The 24919-nt window shown below is 38.9% G+C and overlaps 1 protein-coding gene across 2 annotated transcripts; it reads right to left on the bottom strand.

The window, feature by feature from the left end:
- Positions 1–466: 466 nt before the first annotated feature.
- On the bottom strand, positions 467–24717 carry RAD21 (RAD21 cohesin complex component). Of its 2 annotated transcripts, XM_035317723.1 has the most exons (14): positions 24518–24717; positions 17626–17799; positions 15666–15795; positions 13342–13441; positions 12279–12385; positions 11151–11354; positions 10421–10546; positions 10102–10224; positions 8644–8867; positions 8169–8334; positions 7670–7821; positions 6073–6222; positions 4698–4781; positions 2100–2291 (listed from the first exon to the last, which is right to left on the bottom strand). In XM_035317723.1, the coding sequence occupies exons 2-14, from the start codon at positions 17767–17769 to the stop codon at positions 2100–2102; spliced, it is 1902 nt and encodes a 633-aa protein (XP_035173614.1). In that variant the 5' UTR covers positions 17770–17799; positions 24518–24717. The 2 variants fall into 2 exon arrangements, with proteins under 2 accessions (XP_035173615.1, XP_035173614.1); XM_035317724.1 differs by lacking the exon at positions 24518–24717 and having other exon boundaries at positions 467–2291; positions 17626–17769.
- Positions 24718–24919: the final 202 nt, after the last annotated feature.

Genomic DNA, 24919 nt, shown 5'->3' on the forward strand with positions numbered 1-24919 from the left:
GGGCTCTGTATAAGCTCTGCGGGTAACCTAAGTGACTCCATAGGATACCCGCTGCTTCTACATGCTTGGATCCAAGTGTCTGGATCTACAAGGAGCAGAAAACACTGCCATATCCAAAGAGGCAATGCTAGAAGCAAGAAAACAGCAGAGCTAAAAGAATTAAAGCTTGATATGTTCTGGCATTCAGAAAAGACTAGCATGGAGATGAATCACTTTATAGACAGTCTCCTCTAATTTTCCACACAGACATTCCTAGCATAGAACACTTCAACAAAACCACAGGACGGCCACTAAAGTAAATCTTCCTTCCTAATGGCAAGAAATCTATTTACTTAGTCAAGCTTTAAATCTCTCAAACAGCTAAATCATTACACTTTCACTTCCAATACCCAAATAAGCAATCTGTAAATACTAGATCCCTATTACATAAATGAAAGGTGTTCAAAGAAGATACAGAGCTAATACATAACAGCTTATAACACAACTTTTATTAGAAAAGTTATACATAACAGCATCAACTATTTTCAAGAATATTAACCTTGAAAAGCAACAAAAACAGACTAAAAATGTGTAACAAGAAACTAATGACCTTTTCTATAATTAAACATTCAAGTTATCTACAATGTCTCTTTTTACAAAGGGGAAAAATCATGGTTTTACAGGCACATCATGTTGAAAATAAAGCTGCAGTAACTTTATACAATTAACTTTTTCAAGGATTATTAAAACATGGTCATCATGTCATCTCAGATTTTTTTTTAAAACATTCACATAATTTTACACTTGAGTATACACTGAAATTTCAGTCCCAAAATTATATCACAAAAGTGCCAACATTAAAACCAGAACCTTCAGTGTGAATAATTTTGCCCTAAAAAAAGTTAAGACAGGTTTCCATAATCAACATATTCACATAATTTCTGGTACTACCTGGTCTAACAGTAAAGCTTCATTCTTGATAGGTAAAATCAAATGGGACTTCTTTTTGCAAAACTGATAAAATGTTTTGAACACAGGAGTGTGCATTATTGGAAAAATTTATACTAAGACCATAAATATATCCAAAGAGTCATTAATACGCTACACAATTAAGTGGAACTGTGCCCGTTCTACTGTATATTCAAGTTTGTTGCCCTTTCAGTACAGGTGGTATCTGAATTTAGCATCTTTACAAAGGCAATCTGTTCAACTTCTTTATTCTTATCTTCATATGCCTGCTTAATAAAAATCAGATAATTTACAATCTAGAAGTCTGTTTTAAAAAGTCTGGAGCTTATATACAGGTCTAACAAACCTAAAGCATTTTGATATCTTAAAAGGTTTAAATGAAATGAGTAGAGTTTTTATTTGATAGTTATTAACAGTAATTAGCCATTATCAGTAGTGGACCGTAATGAGGTGATAAGTGAAAAGGAATGTTTCATCTAAAATGCTTCACACATGTTCTGTCCTTTCATGTATGTAATAGTATCACTCACAGGAAGTGCTTTCCACAGACACCCGTTTCCCCTTAGCATCAAGGGCTACAAAAATCTGACTGCAAAAATGCAGTGACAAAGCAAGCTGACGTATCAGGCACTACCTTTCATATTGGCAGCTGTAAGAGACCCACGGTATGCACGAAGATCTAGGGAAGGGGAAAAAACACTACTATGAGAAGCAGACTGAATATTTTGGACAAGTTTGGCAAAGTTTTTAATCAGACAATAGGTTGGCCATTCAGGTTTACTTGTATAGGTTAAAAATATCACTATTGAATCAACTAGTCAAATTATAGTAAGACATTTTCATTGATACTCAACATTACATGCACCAATATTGCACACATCTGCTCTGCGCTGTTAGAACAATCTTCACCCGGGTCCTTGAGCTGTCTGGTTCCTGCAGCTGGAACTCAAGCTACCCACCCCAGCAGTTTCACTAAATTTTTAAGTGGTAGATTTAAAATACAAAAACCAAAGTAACCCAAAAAGAAAACCAAGGACTTTATACAGACAATAAAATCTAAATTTTTCTGCAACGGTCTTGTGGGCCCTACAGATGGGGCAATACACATACGCACTAGTGAAACGAACACTAGGTCTGCTGCATCTAACCATTCAAATAATGTGAAATCTGGGACCAGGTGTCGCGATGATGTCACTGTAAGGCTCCTCCTGTGTCAGCTCTATAGCTTGCTGTTTTTTAAGTACCAGGAAACTGTAGAATTTTGCAGCTGCTTGTTTTCTATTTGTATTCCTGCACAGCTCAAGCAAACTGATAGATTCTGCTCCAGTCTTAGCAAGAGCTCTCTGAAAAACACAAATATCGATACCACATATTAAAAGACTACATATACATGTGAACATCAACTGGCAAGTTTCTGTTTGTCACCCCCAAGACACTGTGAAAGACTGGGAAGGACTCAACACTGGATGGGGACATTATAACTTGTACATAAAAATTCTGCATGGGTCTTATCTTAATGAAACCAAGGTTTCCCAGGGGTGTATGAAAAAAAAAAAATCAATCCTGAGGTCTGTCCAACTTATGGTTACATATTCCATAAACCCCCCAAATAATCATTTATTTAAAAAATCAGGAGCTAAGGTTCTTTAACGAGGCATAATTTTCCCAAGGTGAAAGCCTGTTTATTTCTAAATATCTTGTTCGTCTGAAACTAAGTACCCAAAAGTTGCTTATGTTTTTTCAAAGTCTTAGCCAGAATATTATAAAAAAAATAAGGAAAATACATCTGTTTGCTGGCTAGAACAACTACTGACGTCTTCAATTTAAAACAGAACCGTCTGCTCTGGAATATCTACGAGATGAAAAGATATTAGGCTGGCCAAACCAAATTATATTAAACAGATCTTAACTTTGAATCTCATTACAGATTTAATGTTTCTGTCATACAGTCTGATCCTTTTTGGGCACATGGAAGAAAGAAAGAAACAAAAAGCTAGGCATGGCCCAAAGAGAATTCTGAAGCTCTTTTCAGAAATCCATGATGAAACAGAAAAAGAACACATCAGGCAACATTAACAACTAAACATCTGTACAGTTTAAAAATAAATTTTAAGTGACAGTCACACTGGTTTTAGCTGGGGCAGAATTAATTTTCATCTTAGCAGCTCATCTGGTATCATGTTTTGAATTTGTGATCCAAACCCTGTTGATAACACACCAATGTTTTAGCTGTTACTGAGCAGTGCTTGCACAGCACCAAGGCCATCTCTGTTTCTCATGTTGTCGCACCAGCGAGTAGGCTGGGAAATGAACAATAAGCTGGGAGGGGACCCAGACAAAACAGCTGACCCCAATTGATCCAAGGGATATTTCATGCCATATGATGTTGTGCTCAGCAATAAAAACTGGGGGATAATAGGAATGGGAGGGGGCATAGGACATGTCTTCAGAGTTAGTGTTACTTTCCTGGAAAATGGCTAAACATCTGCATGCTGATGGGAAGTAGTGAATGAGTTCCTTATTCTGCTTTGCCAGCGTGCACAGCTATGCTCCATTTATTATGCTGTTTTTACATCAACATTAATCAAAGTTTTCTCGCTTTTAACTTTTCAGTATTGTCCCCCATCCCGCTGAGAGGAAGGAGGGAGTGACTGTGTGGTGCCTAGTGGGGTTAACCCACACGAACAGTTTAAAACAACGTTAAACTGGCAGAATTCTTGAAGACATGCAAAAGAACTGACTGACTTCATTCACATTAGTCTTCAATGTAACACATTCATGTTCCACAAATGTAAAGCTTTTCTTAATGATGTATTTCTGAGAAAATACAGGTTATTCCTAAATCTTATTTTCCTGAAAACTCAGCCACTCCTTAGAAAACAAAACTATAATGGAACTTCAGAGATACAATAGTGACAAGAAGTTTCTACCAGGAGACAGAGCCTAATTTCAGACAAAAAAAATACAACTTTGGAAAACACTGGAAAATAAAACCAGCTTAGAGAGATGGGACTGACCCTTCTCAAGATTTGCCAAAACAATTAAGGGGGAAAATGGGGTAGAAACCACCATCCAGACTGAAGAGACTGTAGACCTCTATATGTAAGTAGAGGCAAGTTTGCACTAAAGTTTAAGGATACACTACAGGTGTTCAAATTTCTTATCAGAAAAGCCCTTTTGTTTTAGCAAGCAAGAATCCATTTTACAAAATATCTGTGCAGACTAACACTGGCAGTCTAAGGCCACATGCTGAAAAGTAATGCTGCACTTCAGCCAGGGACATACTCCCATAGTTGTTGCAAATTCAGCTTATCATAGCACAGAAGTTTTCAAACCAGCCTATCCAGGAGCAAACACCCTGTAAAACAGCTTTATCCCCAGACCTCAATGATGTTTGCTTAGTCTTATAGAACACAAAGCCAGACTCAGGGGTCCTAAGGTTTCATTACAAAAACACAATCAAACCCCATTATTTTAGAGTTTGCATTTCTGGGAATCTTACTTGCACACAAAGTGTGGCTGAAAAATACTTCTTAAGCAAAAAGTTTTGCTTCAAATATTCTTTGGAAAAGAGTGGCAATTATGATTTATTCAATTACAAGCCATTTTATTCTTCCCTAAGACAAAACTGATATTTTAAGTCTCTAACATCTTCTGACAATGAAGCTCTTAAACTTTTATCTCTGTTTGAAAGCATCTGTGGGGAGACTCAAAAGTTACCTTAACAGAAAGTAAATTTTAATGTCTACCTGAAGCCCATGAAGCATTTGTTGAGTCCTCTTATTCCATCTCCGTTCTTCTTGATCCTGATCACCCCCTGTGCCATCTTCTTCCTGCAAGCAGCCAAAACTCACACATTTACAAAAACACCAGAAGATCTGATCCATCGAGTTACAAACGAGCTATTTCTAAATATCACTGCAGCTTTACACAGACATAATTTAGCCAGGTTTAGACAACTTGATTCACAAGATACAGCTAGGAGAGGCAGGAAATGGGGTACAGAGGAAGACACACACAAGCTGATGTACCTTATTAAAGGTTGCATGCCACTATAATTATACCTCAAAATGTTGTGCTGACAAGTAGTAAAGCAAAGTTGTTCAGTCATCATGGCTGAAAACAGTCTACTCTAGGACTGTTAGTATTGAGTGTAGTATCAACAATGCTTTTATTTTGTAAACATTAATAAACACAGACCTGCTCTCAATTCACTGTGGAAATAGAACCAGTGAAAAGAAAAATAGGTTGCTAAAAGCTGCAAGAGAGCTGAGTTGTTATAGCTGACCATGTCCAATGAAGCACTTAGACAGAAGAGTGCTTCTTTATGGAAGACATGTTGCATATGGCTTTAAAAATGAAAGTTGTGTTTCAAATCAGCAATTAAAAAAAATCACCATAAGCAAAAGCAATATCTATTTTGTTTCCAGTCTTCACTTAAGAACTTCAAGCTGAACAGAAAACACAGTTTGGACAAGTTTTGTTTCTCAAAATTAAGTCAGCACTTATTTCTTCATTGTATTACTGAAATTAATATTTCTCTGCAAACAGCAGCTTTTTGCATTGCTAAGAAAATCATCTTGACTAAAGTCACAATTCTTTGTATATGTGACCTATTGGAGAAGGAAACTGCGTATGTCAAGATACATTTATTTTTCCAACAGTAAAACACCTTTTAAAAAGCTAATTTACTATTTATGCATTTTGGGTGTAAATAAAAATGTAAATAAAGTTTGTGTTGATATTCACAAAATATTAAATATTGTGGCTAAGAACAACTTGGCTCTTTTTCTTCAGTATCTAGTCAAGGTGGAATGAACTAGTTAAGTAAGATGAAATCGTAAGAGTTCAAAACTTCTTGTGTAAGGCATTAAAACTATAAAGAGTGGTTTAAGCAAACCATTACTGAGAAATGAAGCGCCCTCTAATTTCAAGGTAAATGCATATGTAATTTGTAAAATGGTCATGCAGCAACTTTAAATCTCTATTTCCGAAGTTTATCACTTCCCAAGTAAGGACTAAATATAAGGTTCTTATGAATCTCCTAAATTCAAAGTCAAAACAGTGCCAGGGAACACACAAACCATTTCTGCATAGCTTGCTTTTAAAGAGCTCAGATCTTACCTCCTCTTCTTCCTCTTCCTCCTTCTCCTTTTCCTTCTCCTTCTCTTTCTCTGGCAGAAGTTCCAGCTCTGGTATTAGCTGGCAGATGTTTTGGGGCTCCTCTGGAGGCATTTCTACGGGTGGTATTTCCAACTGTTGTGGTGGTGGATGCTTTAAGAGTACAGGAAAGCACAGACCATTAGCTTATTGATGCTTTTACTGATGCCACAAAACAGTTTCACAAAATCCAGGTCTCTAAATCTTAGCCGTTTATCTGAAGCTCTGAAAAAATAGAAGCTTGCTTTGCTCTCCATACCTGTAATTTTAATCCTCTAGGTTCTACTCAAACCAAAATCATGGTATTACTAGGAAAAAGGCTTTCCAGCAACTTCATTTAGTTAATCACCCAAGGTGCCAAGTTTATTTCTTGGATCAGCACATGCAGCTTTAAAACCCCACGTAACCAGATGCAGTGCTACATGAACACACTTACTGGAACAAGACACTCAGAATATCAAAATATCTTCTTTACAATATAAGCAGAAAGGATTTTTATTTTTTAAAGTAGGCACTTTAATCTAGCACCAGAACCACTCATAATACATTCAAAAACTTTTCATTCTCAGAAGATATTTTTATCAACAAGAAAATCCAGAAAAACTGTTTAAAAAGGTTTATATAGTCCATTCTAATGGAAAATATACAGTATCCCCCACCCCCCAAACTATACACAGTTAAATATTTGCCAGTAAATTTACTTTTGCACCAGAAACTGGGGTATATGCATACCCCGAACTAGGTCAAAATAGCTTTTATTTGAGCATCATACTGCAGGTATTTCTACACACATTTCCCTAGAGGCCTGATCTGGCTGGTATAATCCAAGATTTCCCAACACACATTGTTCGCTTCAGTGCGAAGTACAAGCAATTGATGCAAATTTCATCCAGTGCCTCTCCCTTTTTGTTAGGCAATGTAATGTTTAGTAGTTTCATTTAACAGGAACCTGTTACCCATGAAACACCAGACGTTGGATTAAAAAAAAATGTACAAGTATGAGAGACTGCACAATCCAGGACTGTTTTCTCACCAGATTAGCATTTAGAAAGAACACATCTTCATTTTATATTGTTCCTCTCCTCCTTAACAAGTATGGTTTCATTTCACACTGTATCACAGCTTTTACAGAAAGGGTAGATATGAAGTAGTTGCCATGTCTACCAATAATCCAGCAAAAAAGCCTTTCCTGAAAAATCGGAGTTGCTGTTTGAGCCCTTAACTGAACCACTGGTACTATCTTTCAAAAGGAAGAGTTTGTGCAGCTTGCACTATTCTTTCTGATAGTGAAAGCTGTTTGTATACACCTATCACAACAAAATATCTTTATATAATGTACTCCTTGATGACTTTTTTTGGATGAACCAATGACACGTCCCTATCCTACCTGACATCAGGGAAAAGCTTAATCATTTAAGAAAAACACCATGAAGACCAGCCATGTAAAAAGATTCTACTATTCCAACATATCTCAGCGCTACAAAAAAGACCTTAATTCCACATCACTTCCTGCTCAAAGACATCTCTCACTTCTAAAGTATGTAAGAAAAATCTTACTCACAGGTAACACTGGTTCTGGTTCTACTTGCTGTAGTTTGCGTTTAACACCAGTCTGAGGTGGTGGGGGTGGCATAACAGATTCATCTAGGTTGGTTCTGCTGCCTTCCATCATTGATTCTTGCAAGCGACTTGGTTCTTCCAGAATAGGTTCATCTATATTCCATAACAAAACCAGTTTTAGATATGTCAGTACAGTTTAAAATTACATTACAAAGTCCAATCTGTTATTTAGAACGAAGCACCCTAACAGTTTCTGCAGTGACTTAGATGGAATCGGTACAGATGTGCATACAAACCAATACAATACCCATTTAATCCACTGGATCAAAACAAATCTCTGATCTTCTATTTCTAGACAAAAAGCTATTTTAAGTCAGAGACTGCATAGAAAGCTAAGCAAACAAAGTCCTTTGCTTCATTATCTATGGTAACTTAATATAAAGCACAGAGGAAAACAAAAGCTCTGAGGGAAAGCAGAGCATCCTGGATGAGAAACAAACCAATGACTTCTCGCTGCTGTTGTTGCTGCTGCTGCTGTTGCTCCTCTCTGGGAACCTCTGGGTTTTCAAAGTCTTTAAGGAACTCATCAAGGTTGTCGGCTTCGCCACCTTTCCTCCTCTTTCTTAGGTCTTCTGGTACCAGGGGTGTCAGACAACGAGTAAAGAGCTATAGGGGAAAGGTTACATTATTCACTGTTGTAGCTTAGTGTCCTCTTAATTCAGATCAAGTAATCACGGGCCATCTTCCCTTCCCATTTTTAAGCTCCTTTCCAAGAGCAACACTAAAAAAGATCAAGTTTTCATTTATTTCCCTAACTGATAAATATTTAAGCACTGGTGTTTACTGTTGTTTTTAATTATTATTTTAATTATGAATACTCCTATCACTATATTGCTATTCAAATACTGATGTTTACTATCTGAGGCACAGATATGAACATAGTCTGTTTAGAAATAAACCTGTAAAAAACATTACCTTCAGTAGCCTGTTATTCCACAAAGGTTGTGCAGGCAGAGAGAAAAGCTTTTCAACTCCCCCAGTTTCTTTCCACATCATCAGTTTCTTCGTAGGAGGTGCCAAGTCCAAAGTAGTAACAATATCAGAGTAGTCACTTAATTGAGCTCGAATGGTCTTACTGTCCAGTTCTTTCACACTGTCCACAATCAGCTTTCTCTTCCTCTTTGCTTTGGTTTCCTTGACTGTTGAGATTTTTAGAAATTAACGAAGGTTAGCTCAACCAGATACCACCTTGTAGTAGGAATCTTATGGAGTCTCTACAGGTCTTCCTTGCCCATGCATAAAGCAGCCTCAAGAATAAGGCCACTGGAAGGAATGAAAGCCTCTAAGCACTATCAAAGGCTAACGGTATGAATGCTGTTCCACAGCCTACCAATTCTTCTGTGTACACTCACAGTCCAACTGAATCTCCCTAAGCATCAGCAATATCCTCAGCTGCATATGCCTCCCTCCCTCATGGCTTGCTTGTAAGGCTGACATCCTTCATGAACAAGCCCAAGATGTAAGGTCCCTCTGGCCAAAAAGCCAAAGTACTACATCAAATTTTCTCCCTTTTCCCTATCTGAACTTCAGTAATGTTAACATGGGTAGTTATCTTACCTGTGCCTCTCATCCTGCTCTAGAATGACTTTACTGTAAATTGTTTACAGCCTGGCCCTCTGCAGCAGACCCTGAAGCTCTGGCAAACGCTGTCTTTGCTGATCCCAGCTGATCAGCTAGGACCTCAGTTGCTTGCTTGCCACCAGAGGGCAGTGCTAGGGCTTTCTAACTGGCCAAGCAGTAAATCAGAGCCTGGAGTTCAGTCTGAAAATACAGGACAAACTACATTTTTTCTAGATCTTTTTCTTTTTGAATAAAGCAAGGATCTGTTTTTATTGAGCCAAATACAGTATGAGCTAAGATACAGTGCCTTGCATTAGTGAAATTCCTCATCTTTATTTACTACAACTTCAATACAAAGACTTACCTGCTGGATTCAACAATTCATTGAAGTCATGAATCACTAGGAAAGTAACACTTATTCTATAGGCAACATTCACAGTGTAAACAGGCACACTTGGCCACCAAAAATACCATACTGAGAACGCTGCTGCACTACAGGCACTGCATTAGAATTGAAGACATGAGGAGGTCTACTCCAATTCATTGTATTTTAATTCACACATTGCTTAAAAGCTACAGAATCATGCTGCTATCCATTTTAGTTGCAAAAGCTACAAACCAGTACTGTCCAAGACAAGTTACTTGTTTGGAAAGCACTGGAAGGCCACATTAGAATAAAAAGAATTCAGCGTTCAAGTCCTTGGTTTCTCTCTCAGCTGAGAAGCAGACAGAAGAAGCACTAGACATTCATCTCCATCCATCAGTCTAAGGTAGCCTCTATTGACCCAAGTAAAATAGTCCCAGTTTACTCACCAGTAATGTCAATAGGCTCCAGAGCAAAAGCTTCCTCTTCATTGGGAACAAGCGTTGTCTGATCAGTCATAGTTGGTAATGGCTCTACTGGGTCTACTGAATCTGGGCTATCTGGTCCACCCACTGCCAATAAGAAATACCATGCACTGTAACATCAGAACAAACAATCTATACTACTATTTCCCATCCCCTCCTCCACACCTTAAAGTAGACTACCATATTTCATACTTTTCAGTTCAACATGCTCTGAAGTGATTAGATTCTTAATCAAATTAGTTTAAAACAAGTAATTCTAGATCAAGTCCTAGATCACACTCACTTGAAACGTTATCATCATCATCCATATCATCATGGGGAGGTTGCTCTGGCATCATTACTCCACTTTCTGAGAGTGCAGGTGGGTCATCAAAAATACCACCATCATTATTACTGAGAAGTTTATCATCTGAAAAGAACGTATGAAAACATTAGTTTTGCATCTACAAATCCATGAAATCAGTACAAGCAAGTTTATAAAGTACAGAAATTTATGACGAGATGGATAAAGACAATGCAAAAGGTAGTGAAACATACTTTTAATGCTGACATAAAAGCCATTAGCAGTATTTTTCCAAGACGCATTTCAGCTCAAGTTTTGAGCATACACATAACCTTTATTACAATAACATTTGCCGCATGTTTGCATCTTGCTAAGTTTCTTAGTACTTGAAAAAGAAACATTCAATAAAAGTTGCAATGTATTAAGGAAACCCCCCCATAAGGAGTCAAATAAGCAGCAGAACTGAACATTGATTTTTCTTTAAAGAACGTTATGTACACAAAGGAAAAGCTCTGGATTACTTAGTTTTACTTCATTAAAAATAAGCAGCACTTAATATGGTACATATCATCCATGTTGCTGTAGTACTCAAAAAACAGAATTCCACTCCTGAATGCACAACCTAGAGAGGTGCCTCAGCTACACAGGAAACAGCCTCCCCATCTACTCCCCAAGAACTAATTATTGAAGTACAATGTAGGACAGGAAAAAGTTAATTTCTCAAACATACCCAATATTCCACCATCATTTCCTTCTCCAAAATTATCATCTTTGTATTGGTCTTCATATTCCAGGTGATTAGCTTTCTCGTTAAGATGACTGGTGCTCTGTTCAGGTTCCAGCAGGAGATTGGAAGCACTAGTGCTCACTAGCATGTCATCCTCAAATGCACTACCTTCTCTCATCATCTCACGATCATCCATCCCAAAGTCACCTGCAAGAATATGATTTCATCACTATAAATGTCAACAAACCAGTATGTGAGAGACCTAGCTCATCAATCAAGAAAGACTCGATTGCAAGACCAAACCTTTTCATTTTTTAATCTTGCAATTTTTCACGAGGTACAGAAGTCTCTACCAAAACCAATCTTTTCATAGTTATTGATTGCAGAGTGAATGACAAAACAGAAGAAATAATGCCCTGGAATACTACAGCAAATATACTGTTCAATTATAAAAAATAACTATCCCTGCTCCTTAAATCATTTTTATTATAACCTATTTGAAACTGATTTTAGCAAGATCCTGTAACCACAGACTACTCTAAAAAAGTTAGATCTTATGCCTCAAGGTTGGGCTGCCTGTACAGAGACTGGACCAATAACAAATCAACAACCTAATCAATACCTAGATTACATTTCCAGTATGATTTCTAAATTACAGGTATTATTATACTTCGGAAATTGCTTATCTTTGGATATTCAAACAATTGCTTTTGGGCTTTGATTCAGATCTTAGAACACTGTACTTGAACAGAAACTGGAAGCAGCAGTAAACCAGTCATTACTAACCGCTCCAACTTTACAAACCTCGTAACAGTACTGAAAATATGTCTAAAACTAAAGTGACAGCTGACTTATTCATACCGTATTTTAAGAAGTAATATTGACACCGTATTTCACTAATCCACCTAACTGAATCTTCTTCAGCTTTATATGGGCAGCTAGAAGCTTGCTGAATATTAGAAGACAGGCTTCCTGGAAAAACTCAACAATAAAAATTAAATGTATGGAAACATATCACGTTTGATCTGATTTATTTTTTTGTACTTAATGGGAATTCCATTCCAGAAGCGCAAGATTACAGCTTCACAGTTATCAACATTAGTTTAGTAACAACATAACACAAGATTTTACCGAAGTCATTATCCTGGAGGATACTGATGTTGCCTACTTCTTCTCTCATCGTAATTTCTTCCACTCTACTCTGGTTTAAACTGAACTGCTGGGCCACATCAATATCACTTGAACAAACAGAAGGCAATTATTAAAATCTCCATAACAAAAAGTAATAAAGCCTTAAATAAATGTGACATTAATTCCTAAATAGTACACTATACATATAAGTCAGTTAATGAAAAAGTTGACGGTGAATACAGAATAGTAAGCACTACTTGGAACACTATTAAAGGTTAAAATCTAAAATTCAAATTGTGTTAGCTTCTGGAAAACATATCAATAACCTCTCTTACTCCTTGTTATGCTGGGTCACTAACTTAAAGGCCAATTTAGTAAGTAAGAACAGCATCTCCCACCTACAACTCCAAAAACTATTAATACAATCTATCAAAAAGCAGAACTAGTACCAAGTTAATTCCTTAGCAGTGTCTTAAAGTACATTTCTTAGAAGAGCATAATTTTTTTTAGCAGTTCAAATTTAGTGCGTAATCCAAATTGAGCATAAACTAAACAGAGCACTGATTAAAGCAGACTGGATCCCACAGATTTCCTTATGAATAATCCACACAATGGTAGCATCAACTTCTTGAAAGTCAAGAACTATTGAAGTTGTGTACCGTCTGCATTTTTACAGGCAACTCAGTATTAGGAAGTTATAAGAAAAGTACCACTACATAAGCTCAACTAGGACATTTCTGTAAAACTAATTTTGTCTAATTTGAGGAAGTAAACATAGTGTCAAGTACAGAAGAAAAATACAAAATGAAGAAACCTGAGTTTATCCAAAAGTTTTTATCATAACAGCTTTAACTTTGGTTAAAGTCACAGGCTACTATGAACTTAAAATCCATACACAGATGACTGCATACTTGCTTGGTGTACTTAAAAGCCTGAAAAGTTACTTGCTGCCCTTTTTTCTTTAAGTAACTTTGCAATGACACTGGTGTTTAAAACAAGATCCTTCTCACATAAAACCAAACAGTATTTGCATAAAAAAAGCAAAAATAAATCATCAGCTTACTCCAGGTCAGGAAGTGGTTGATCAAAATCATGAAATTCCTCAGGTAAGGTAATAGCATTGTAAGCAGCCTCTCTGTTTTCCTCAGGCAAGTCGACAACCCCTGCAGAGGAAGAACACTCAGACATGAGTTCCCATCCCTTACAAGGATAGCATTTTTCCCTGTGCTTTCACTGAAGCTGTGCCTTCAGCATTATTCTATCTGCATGAACATCTTATTGTCTTTAAACTGTTGAGTTGACCTGATGCTAATTATCTATGAAGAAACCTTAGATAATGTCAGTATCAGGAATTCAGCCTAGATGCAAAATACCTACCTCTCAAGCCACTGTACTGCACTGTATAACCCTGCAGGAACCACAAGCCTTCACTCACTAAATGTTTGTGTAGCACAATGCTGGGCCATGTGGCTACTACAGGCATATTATGTCATCACATCACTGTACAGGCATCCACCAGTGCAAGTACCTGCTAGGAAATAATTTTATCAAGATGCCCCAGATGAGCTAGTTAGTCCTATATTTTGGTTTGGGTAAAGCAGTGGCAACACAATCACTACACAGCTTCTGCTCATTTAGCCAGCTCAACCAACCCCTCAAGGCCCAGCACAGTACAGACTGTACTTGGGCCACATGCACAACTCTTCCACTTCAGCATTTAAAATACCTCAATTATCTAAATTGCATACATATTTTAATCCTCCTGAGATGCTAATTTGTTATTCAATGGGCATCCTCAGAGTATGACTATCAGATTAGCTATCACGCAAAGACAATGCCAGGTGCCTGTTTTATTCAAAAGCTTAGAGGTCAGGACACTTGAAAGTCCATGGGAAATGCAGGTTCAGTTCCTGCTGTTACTTGCAAGAGATCTGAGCTTTATGTTCTGCCTTCTGACCCACACAACGCAGGCCATTCTGAGGTACTGATACTTCAGAAGCACTGCCCGCTGTATTTTCCTCTGCAATGGATAATCAAAGAACCACTGCCCAGAGACCAGGAACAAGCACAGGTCTGCATTTTAGTCATCTTGGTCCTTGGCTAGGTATGAAGAAGCTTTGTCCTCCTTTCAAGGCTATCCAGTATTTTCACCTGCTAGCTGCTTAAAATAAAAGATGTAAACGATCCTCAGAGCAGACATAAACAAGACAATGCCCAAGCCACAAATCTAGTCTCTGTTCTCAGTTTACAAGTGCCTCGGCTTGCTTCAGGTTAGCTTGCCACTTTTTCTAAGTCTCATTTTAAGGTCCTTCACGAGCACTCTGATGGGAGCAGAAAAACTGGGAAAAAATTTACCTTGTGAAAATACATACATTTTTGACAACATCACCAAAAATTGGCAGCTTTCAGAAATCTACCACTGAAAGCTAGACAGTTTAAAAAGCTGAAAGCTAGAAAGTTTAAAACCTTGATCACAATATGAAGATTGGGAAATCGTTTCCCGATCTGGGTATAATGTTTTTATCTTGAAGATAAAAAACATTATACCCATTAATTATTCTCAAATTTATTGGTGCATTGACTTTCAAAAGCTGCCTTTTAGAAAAGGCTTCCTGAAGTTCAGCTCTAAAATCTATTACACTCACACAGAACTAAAAAGGTGATTAAGCAGCTGTGAGTATCTAGTAGTGTCAAAGCAACAGCTACGATCCACCTGCAAAAAACGATTTCCAGGATAAGGATGGAATTAAACAAAAACTATCAACTGTGCATATAACCCAAGAAATTCATTGTTGGACAGACTGTCATTTTCAGCATTAATACAGCTCCCCCTTTTTTATTGGAAGAACTTAACAGAGTAAGCAGCAATAAGGGGAAAAGCTGTGTGTTGCACCTACAAAAGTGAAAATACCTTTGTTCCGTTGCAGTTCACACTTCTTCCAAAACCTAAAATGCAAAAGCATCAAAAAAAAACAAAACAGCCTATTTCCATTTTCTTTTGTACCTCACAGCAAGTCAATCTTTTTCCTGATGGAAAAAAGCTCCCTTCTATTCAGTACATGCAAATACAACTGGTATTTTTCAGACTTGTGACAGAAGGTAAAAGCCATGCAGTATATTCCCATTTAACACCATATAACATCAACAGCTAAAATTGTACTTCAGATCATTTTACTGAATCAGCCCTAATATGAAAAGCTTTGGTTTAGAATTCAAAAGATTTTTCAGCACACAGCTCAGTCACATAGCCAGCCTGAAGTTCACACTAAAGAAAATAGCTTTTCCTGTTATTACCCTATATAAATTTATGCAGTTCTTCTATTAAGACAAGACAGTAGAATTCTGTATCTGCTTCATACATGTTGTCATAGAACTTAAGACAGGTACCTGGACGAAAAGCCATCTTAATCTTAATGAAGGCCTCATTACAGTCTGCAAGAAGATATTTTGCTTTCCTGTGGTAGATCCTAACAACGCCTAGTAAGAGATGTCCTGAGGTTCGAAGTGCCATCTTCACCTAAAAGCACAGTGTACAACCAGTGAGTTAGAGTAGCCTTACTTAATTCCTCCCATCAAGTTTCAATCAGCTTCACGAGTTTTTCAGTAACATCAAATATCCAAAACAAGTATAAAAACCAGCAGAAAACTCTAAACAAAGAAAGAATGCAAACTCTGCAGTTCGAGAGGATATATAACTTGTGGATGAGCTGGAAAAACATTAGTATATTAATAGTAATTTCACTCAAGGAATTTCCAAACACTGCTACATCTACTAGGAAAAAAAGATGTCAAGAAAAAAATCCATTTTACCGCACCCTTTCCTGACGCCTTTGTTATTTTAATTGCATATAAATTTTTTTTTTTAAAAAAAAAAGATTGAACAGCCAGAAATGATGTTCTGGTTAAGTAAAAAGTCTGGTTAAAATCAGTATCTTGCTACCTCTCCATCATCCATCCCTCAGTTAAGAAAAGTATAGAAAAAGAGTGGAAGATACAGGATATTCATAAACAAGAACTATCATGTTAAAATAAGCTTCAATTCCCCTCCTCTTTAACCTCACTGCTTTGCTACGTAATTGAGTACTTCATGAACTGTGGGAACAGAAAACCAATAAAAACAATTTCCAGGGAAGGACTCAAATATTTTAGTCCAAAAGAGCATGAGACTTGTGCTGAAGCATATACAGAATAATTAACTCCTAGACAGATTAAACCATACAGGTTCTCAAGCTTTGAGAATTCAAAATAGCACATATCATCTCATACTTCAGCTAATGGATGAAAATCTTACAGAGAGTTAAACATATGAAGGAGTGCCTGGCAGTTTCTCCTTTCTCTTTAAGGACCCTGCAGCTCACTAGCGAGTCTATGAACATTATCTTCTCTATAAACCCTTCCAGAGCTGACACTGAAAGAAATCACCCTGTTCTGGAAGAGTAAGCATATCTGTGATGGTATTATACTTACTTTGCTTACAAACAGCAGCTCTTCCAAAATCCATAGCAACACTATTGAAACATTGTATTGGTTTCAACCAAAACAAAGATAAAAATAAGACATTTCTTTTTAACATATTGGCTTTTCTTATAAGATATTCAAACATCTGCTAAGTGACAAAGCTTACAACCAAATCAGTCCAGTAGCTCTTGAATAGGAAGTTTCAATGTTATGACTAGTGGAGGAAAATGAAAAAGACATTAAGACCACCAAGCTCCTCAATTTTTCCCTTTGCTTCACAATAACCATACAGAAGTTTTAGATTCTTTCAGTCTTGTCCCTATCTGCTTGCTTCCTATAAAACCAAGCAAGAAATTAAAAGCTTCAAAAGTAAGGCTTTTACACTACAGTGTGGTATTTCTATTGCATGGAAAACTATCTTCACACCATCAGTAATGTTACTAGGTACTGTGATTCTTCAGTTCTTTTTGCTGTGGCTAAGAAGAAACCCACTTTGTACTTCAGTCACAAGCATAAACAAGAAAATTTAAAGTATTATTTCTACAGCTTCCAGTAACAACACCACCTCTGAAAGCACATCATCATAGGGCTTTTAGAAGTTACTTTGTAGGAAAGCCCAGGCTTTTTCTCTTCTAAACATTTGCTTCTAAATGATGCGTGCTACATCAAGACACAAGTCCTCCATTTAAGCAAAGCAAAACATTTTTTTATAATAAATTGCATGATACTGTTATTAGAAAATTGAAAACAAAATACTTTCTTGAATCAGTCTGAACAGACCTTTTCACCCTTTCAAACAGCAACACCAAGTGACCCAAATAGTAGCTACTGAGGCATACACGATTTCTTTTCGGTACAAGATAACATTACATAAGTGTAAAATAGATACCTTTGGTGAAATGATACTCTCCACGCTGCTCTCCAGGTTACATTCAAAAACATGGGCTTTGGTTAGCTTCTTGTCCCAGTGGGCGGCCAGCCATATTTTGGCCAGTGGCCCACGCTTGCTGAGGACAAAGTGGGCATAGAACATGGTCCCAGATGTCTATAACAAAGCGTAAACCTGTAAATAGAAAGGCAAACATATGTATTTAGAGAATTCTTGATGGGTAATGTCCTTGTAAACACAGCCCTTACATTTGCTTTTCATTTAGATCAAACTATTTGTATAAGATATTTAAAGAAGCCAACACTTAGAGGTGATGGGCATGTTATACATATGTTTATTGCAAAATATGAAGCAGGAAGATCAGTGACCAACCAATGCTCCTTTCACAGGTTAAGGCAACCGTCCAAAGCAAAAACCCCTTAAGTACATTAAGCAAAGTTGATGAAGATGATACCAAGCTGTCATAATGTAAACATACACGCCTCAGTTTTTCCTCCCACAGCGGTCTTCTACCTCTTCCATTTCTTTCTGCTCTAGCTTTTCCAGTAGCTACTACTATACTATACCATTAAATATTCAGCACTGTTTCAGTAAACTATTAAGCATTTTAAAACATAGTTGCAAACTTTTTGGACTGCTCCATGTTTTCTTAAAGAGAAAGGTACAACTCTCCTCATTTCTGAGCAGGCTGCTCTCTGTTTCAGAATCCTCTTAGTAACATTTCATATATTTTATTCAAGCGTTGATTAAAATTACGAGAAAACTGACTGCATTATTCCAAACTTCCTGAAGATTTCACTTCCTTCTTCCTCCTCCACTACAAAGCCAGACTTCCTTTGGCTAGTGGCTACCCGCCTACCCTCTTACTGCTAGTAATGATGCCAACACAGAAAGCCCCGGGGGAGCAGGACACCATGATGTCTTACAATCTAAAAAAGCCAATGCCATGCATGAGGTAAGTTCAACTACAAGCTGAAGATATCTCCTTTAAAGAGGTGTAAGATTCCCCATATACAACTTTTCTCCAGCAATATCCATAGCCAGGGAAAAAGAAATGAAATAGGAGAGATGCAACAAGTGCATCGCAGTTTTTGCCTCCCCTGTGCCCACAGAAACGCTGCCAGAAGCACACCGTTGCAGTGAGCAGGGCAATTTAATCTAGGCAGAACCAAGGCGAGGAGCATTAATTCCTAACCATAAAAAACATGTTTCCCAAATGCATGCCAATGCAATTTGTGAGCAAATAGGGATCACAGGGAAACACAAAGCCTCGGTAAACATGATAGCCAGAGAAAGATTCTCAGGAAGCCAGTTTCTAAACCATTACAATTAACTTGTAATGGTAAATAAGTTTCAAAGCAGCTAGTGGCTGATATTTACAGGGTAAGCTTCACAAAAAGCACAGGCATCACTGGCTTAGTGGAAGCAAAGCCAATCTCCAGATACATGGATAACAAATGAAAAATCCCTGAAAGTAAATGCCAACAATTTGTTGTTGTTCAGTAATAAATGGGTATTTATGGATAACAAAGCATAGGGAAAAATAATTTTTGCAGTGTCACTATACTCCATACTTGTACCCACTCAGAGGTATTGTTCAACACACAAGATGAAAGCTTTGGATTTCTGCTGCATTAAATACAGAATTCGTTCAGTTATCCAAACAACTATTAAACCTATTGATCTAAACAACAGGGTGGCCACTGATTCTGGCCATAACCAAGAATGGACTCACTATACAAGGCTTAAAGAAAACCAAGGCCACATTCAGTTTGAACTAATATGGTAGGCATCAGGCATTAACACTACTGTTAGGACTTTAGTAGACAAGTGTAAGTCGTAACTGAGCTGCAAATTAAAAATTAAAATAGCATTTTTATGGTGCCGAAGATGTGTGGAGTTAAGAATAGCACTGCACAAAGCTGGAAGTGAGCAAGTTTTGCTAGGAAGCACAAGAAAAAAAATTGAAGATTTCCTTGATTAAAAGTATTTTTTCCCCAGTAGTTTTTGAAAAGCATCACGCTGTCCAAAGGCCACCGGACAATTCCCTCCCTCACATGTTTTCAAAAGTCTCACAGTGTTTTTGTATATGCAGACACCTAACTTTGCAGCACATCATTTTGGTATCTGGAGTTGCTACCACAACCTTCCACTGCTCTGGTGGCAACAGGCCTGTAAATTACCCAGAAACATGAGGAGTATGAGCAGGGGAAGACAACCATATGGTTAACAAAACCATTTACATTACTCTGTCAAAACCTTCCAACAGCTTCAAAAGAACGTGCTTTGTTCCGTGGAGTTTGGCACAATTATTCACTAATATTTACAATCATTAAAATATGCAGCATGGGCTTCACACGATTTCAAATATATTGTTAAGTGTGTCTGAAAACATAGTGAAGATTTCCTGTTAAATGCGGAACATACTACCTGGACAACTCAGAAAGAATAACTTACCACTACTTTCCAGGATTTAAAGGGATAATGCAAACATAGAACTAATGGCTGAGATATCTAAGAGGAAGCAAGGTTTCCCCCAAAACTGAGATGTCAGGATCACTACAAGGCCAAATATGGCACAGAGTTGGGGGTTTTGTTTTTGTTTGTTTTGACTTGAAAAAAAGAGCAGACATCACTAATAACTTGTTATCCAAAGAATTGCCAATCCAAGCCAAAATACTCCCTGTAAAGGGAGCTCACACATACAAATGGGTTTCAAAACATCTGCTCCATTAGCAATTAAATCACATAGAGGCTGAGAACTGTTACACCACAGAAACCGTGAATGGTCATCTGTGTGTAGTCCTGCCTGCAAGCCTAGTGAGAAGAGCACACTGCATGTGGAAGGTACTTAGAAACTTTTGTAGCAAAGGACTACCAAACATAACTGACTTCTGACAGAGGTTGTCTGTTTCTCTTCAGCCATTAATGACGTCTTGTTACAGTGATGACTATCAGACTAGAGATCATTTAAAGTGCTTTAATCTGAACTATTGTTAATTGATAATGCTTCTGTTCATTGAAGCACCAGCTTCCTACGTCACAACAGGAGTCTCTGCCACTTCCAAATTCCAGCAAGCAATGTGCTCTACAGTAATACCTGGGCTACAGCCAGCGCACAAAACACATCTTTACATTCTTAGCTGCACACCAAGCAGTTCTGCTGCTGTTGTTTAGAGCATCAGCACAACTGCTTTAAGCAGATCCCCATGGTTGCTCTCATTTTCTTGATATTTTTCTTCTTTCTTTTCAGATAATCCCTTTCCTTCTTCCAGGGTTTTTGCCTGATCTTTTATTCATAGGGAGTATGCTGTTGCAGAGGCATAAAAGGAGAAATACATTTTCTGGCATTATTCAAGACTGGGATGAATGTTAAAGGAACTAAAGAGTGTTTTGGAGTGGCAGAGTGCTCATGCATGCACAAGGAACATATGTCCTTGGCTGCAAAAGCAACTGCATAAGAACCCTCAAAAGCAAAGGGGTAGCTGATGGCTCTTAACAGGCTTATACAGTAAAATCGAATTGTTAATTTTTGAGATTGACTGGTTATGAACCAGGACCTTCAAATTTGTTCTAAAAGCTTCAAAAATGACAGAACGATGTGTGAGGCAAAAAACTATATGTACTCACACATGACCAACAGATACCAAATCCTGACCCTGACCAATTGTGCTTTTATGAGTTTTAGCTTAATTTTAGTTAACTTTGAATTTGCTTCAATGTGCTGTTATTGTCCTCAGGTTCCTCTGCCTAAATGTGTGCCCAAGAATTGCATGGTTTTATTTTTCTACTATTCTTCTTTCTGCAGAAGTATTAAAAATTACTAATTTTATACACAAAGTAACCAAACATGTAGAGTGACATGAATACAATACTGATAGCATTTCATTTTCCTACCTAGGGATCTCGTAATTGAGCCTCCCAAAGAAGCAACAAGAAAGCTGGGCAGATGCTACCCATGAAACTTCCTCTTAACCATCAATTCAAAAACATGAAGTCTTAAAACGCTTTTGGATGTTAGAAGGACAAGTATATACACTCTGAAAAGCACCCTCTCATGGCCTGAGTACCATCTGTCAACACATTCAGCAAGCTTTATGAAATAACAGTTGACAACAACATTGCAGACAACAGAAACAATATTCAGCTGCAGCATGTTTTAATCTGACCATGGTTCATTTAAAGCAACTACCTTTTAGAAAGAATTTCAGGAGATGAGAATTCCTCTACTCTAGCCCAATAAATCCATGGGTCTGCTGCCCTACTAGGCCATGTTATGTATACACACATCAGTTCAAAGGTCAAGTCTTAATCTGCTGTCACCTATTCCTATTATAAAGTTATTCCAGAACCACGCTCATCCACTTATCAGCAGATACTTCCCATATTAAAGTTTAAAATCAGCCAGTCATTTTAATTCTTTTGTCCTTATGCTATCCTTCCACTTCAGTTTCTCATTTTCTGTTGTTCCCACACACACAGTTTCTGTTTGCTAAGCTAAACAAGTCCTGGGGAAGAGTAAGCTGTCCTTGTGCACCTGCAGCAGTCAGAGCTGGACCTTGGAAGTCCCGTAGGACAGCGCACTCGCCATGAAGCCTCACAACACTGTGTGGCATCCAGTCTTCCTCACCTTCACTAGCAAGGCCCTACTTGACTCACCCCATGACATTTGTGTCTCCCTCACACATCACACCAGTGACCCAAAGCCTTCCCGATGCCAAGTTCTTCACCTGCTTTTATTTACCTGTTCCCAAATCGATAACAATGTCATGAACCATAGAGCTCACTAATTCTCTGGTCCCCTGACCCTGCACATTTGCTTCTTTATTTTCACGTCGTAGCCTGTCACCATGCAGCCCTGTATAAAACTTCCTCGGTGCAGGTACACCTACCAGTGCTCTCTCACTATACTACCAACTTTCATTAGCACACTTAACACCTGATGCTCCTGAAAAAAAAAGACAACAACAACACAGGATTAGTCTTTACAAACTCCACTCGTAACTCCTTACACCTCAATGACTGTTTTCAGGCATTACATTACTTCCTCTCCTTTCTTTAACCGCTTTTATAATATCCTTCTTAATCTGCTTTTTTCTATAATTTAATAGATTTCTTTGTGCCACCTTCAGCTTTCCTGAACTTCAGCGACAAGTCACCTCAATTTCTTATGTCTATAAAATCAGTTATTGAAAAGATGAAATTGAACTAGTCCAACTTGACTGATAAATGCATACGCAGTGTTTTCTATTTGCATCGAGATCTTTGTTTTTCCCATTAACTCTTATTCTAACATCCTATCTCCAATGTTGCACCACCAGGTCTGTAACTGCTCAAAACACACCTCTCACTTACAGGAGCTGCACTCCCTGTTCTCCAGTTACAATACACAATGCACATCTACATCATCACACCGCTGGAACCAGCGCCCCACTAATTCGAAAGGCAGATCCTTCAGAATGCTTGTACAGTTTGAGATGTTTAAACCTCATGAATAGGGCTTCTCTCCCCTTGCCAACCCCCCCCAACTCTATTTCAACATCTAAACCTCAGCAAGTATCCTGCCCTAGCAGCCAGATTCAGCACATCCATTCATCCAGTAGAAAAAATAATCTTACTGTTTTTAGATCCTATTTCGACCATCCCAAACTGTTTTGTGCAATTTCAGTTCCAAGTCAAAACAGAGATGCACTTGCATAAACAATGCATTAACACACTCTTTAAGGGTACAAAAATTAAGAGGCTCGAACAGCATCTATCAGATTTTTTTTTCCCCCAGCAGTTATTCCTCTGTGCTGTTCATCCAAAAAGCTGAATATAAAAGTACCTCGTAACATTTTGCCTCAAAGTTGAGCACAGTTAACCGAACTACTCTCATTTCTGTGGGAAACCCCAATAAGTACACTATCTACAGTCCCGATGGTAAGAAAACACTAATTTGTGTGGTGATTTAAATTTGCCGTAGGTCTCACTAACTTTTGGCTCCTCCCTTTTATTCCTCCCCAACGCCTTCTCTGTAGTTTTTGATATTTTAGATAGGCGTGGTCAGTGCTGCCAAGTTTCACAGAACGTCAAATATTTACAAATGAACCTTTGCAAAATAAAACTCAAGCCTAACCCTATGAAAGCTTTGATGTTTCCACACTTTTCACGTAACTCATTTTACAGAGGAATAGATCAATGAAACAGTATGCTTAATGTACACATTCACACAATCGGGGCCTAAATGGTAGCTTGCATAAATTTACAGCATTTTTTCCCATGGGTCTAAACTTAAGCGAAAGCTATTTTCACTTCAGCGGTGCCAGGCCAATGAACCACAGTGACCCCAACTTCCTTTGTTAGCGATACAGACACAACACCTTGCTGTACACTTAGCAGAAGCCTTTCATTCAGAATCAGACAGAAATGATGGGAACAGAAAGGTTTACGCGAGATCAGCGAACGATACTGAAGAAAGACATGCGTTTTCCCGAAAAGTAAACGTTTTTAAAGGGGCCTTTGGCCGGCCAACACCCCCAGCGCCCGGCAGCCAGCTCACACGCCATTAAGGAGAACCACGAGCACACTCAACGCTCTGCCATTGCCCAAGCCAGAGCTTACATTACACCCGCAAATAAAGGACCGGGAGACAAAACTCTGCTCCTCCCCACGCCCCCACGAGCCCTCAACAACCCCGCGGACGCCCCCTTTACGAGCCGGCGGCCGGGGCCGCTCCGTTACCGGGAGCGAACCACGGTTTCTCTCGGCGTGCCCCGGCCTGGCAGCGGGGAGCCCCCCGGTGCTCGGCGCCGGGCAGGCCGCAGAGGCGGAGCGCCTGGGCCCGACCCCTTAAGCGAAGCCACCCAGCGGCCGAGGAGCCGCCGCGGCTCCCTCAGGGGCTGCTCCTTACCCGGGTCGGGGGCAGGCTGGCGAGGCCGGGCTGCGAACCCGCTCCGCTCCCTCCTCCTCCTCCTCTCGTCCCGTCCCCTGCGAGGCGCTCCCTCACCCGACCAAGATGGCGGCCGCGGCCCTTCCTGCCGCCCAAAGCGCCCGTTCAAATCGGCAGGATGTTTACGGTTAAACTGCCCCCCGCCGCCGCCCGCCACCGCGCATGCGCGGCGCGCAACCGCCCGCCGCCGGCCGAGGGAGGGAGGGAGGGCGGTGGGAACGGGAGAGCAGCGCATGCTCCCTCCGGGAAAGGGGCGTGGTGCGGAGAGGGGCTGCGCATGCGCGGTTCGCAGGGATCCGCCCTCAGGGAAAGGGGCGGGAGGAGGAAGTGTGGAGGGGTGCGGTTGCCGTGGCAACGGTTGGG

The sequence above is a fragment of the Oxyura jamaicensis genome, chromosome 2 (assembly GCF_011077185.1).
Source record: "Oxyura jamaicensis isolate SHBP4307 breed ruddy duck chromosome 2, BPBGC_Ojam_1.0, whole genome shotgun sequence".
In the NCBI taxonomy this organism is placed as follows: Eukaryota; Metazoa; Chordata; class Aves; order Anseriformes; family Anatidae; genus Oxyura; species Oxyura jamaicensis.

Coding starts and splice junctions, on each gene's coding strand:
- RAD21 (XM_035317724.1), bottom strand. CDS start 17,769: ATGTTCTATGCCCACTTTGTCCTCAGCAAGCGTGGGCCACTGGCCAAA. Junction 12,386..13,341: donor CAACCACTTCCTGACCTGGA/GTAAGCTGATGA, acceptor TGTTTGTTCAAG/TGATATTGATGTGGCCCAGC. Junction 11,355..12,278: donor CCTCCAGGATAATGACTTCG/GTAAAATCTTGT, acceptor ATATTCTTGCAG/GTGACTTTGGGATGGATGAT.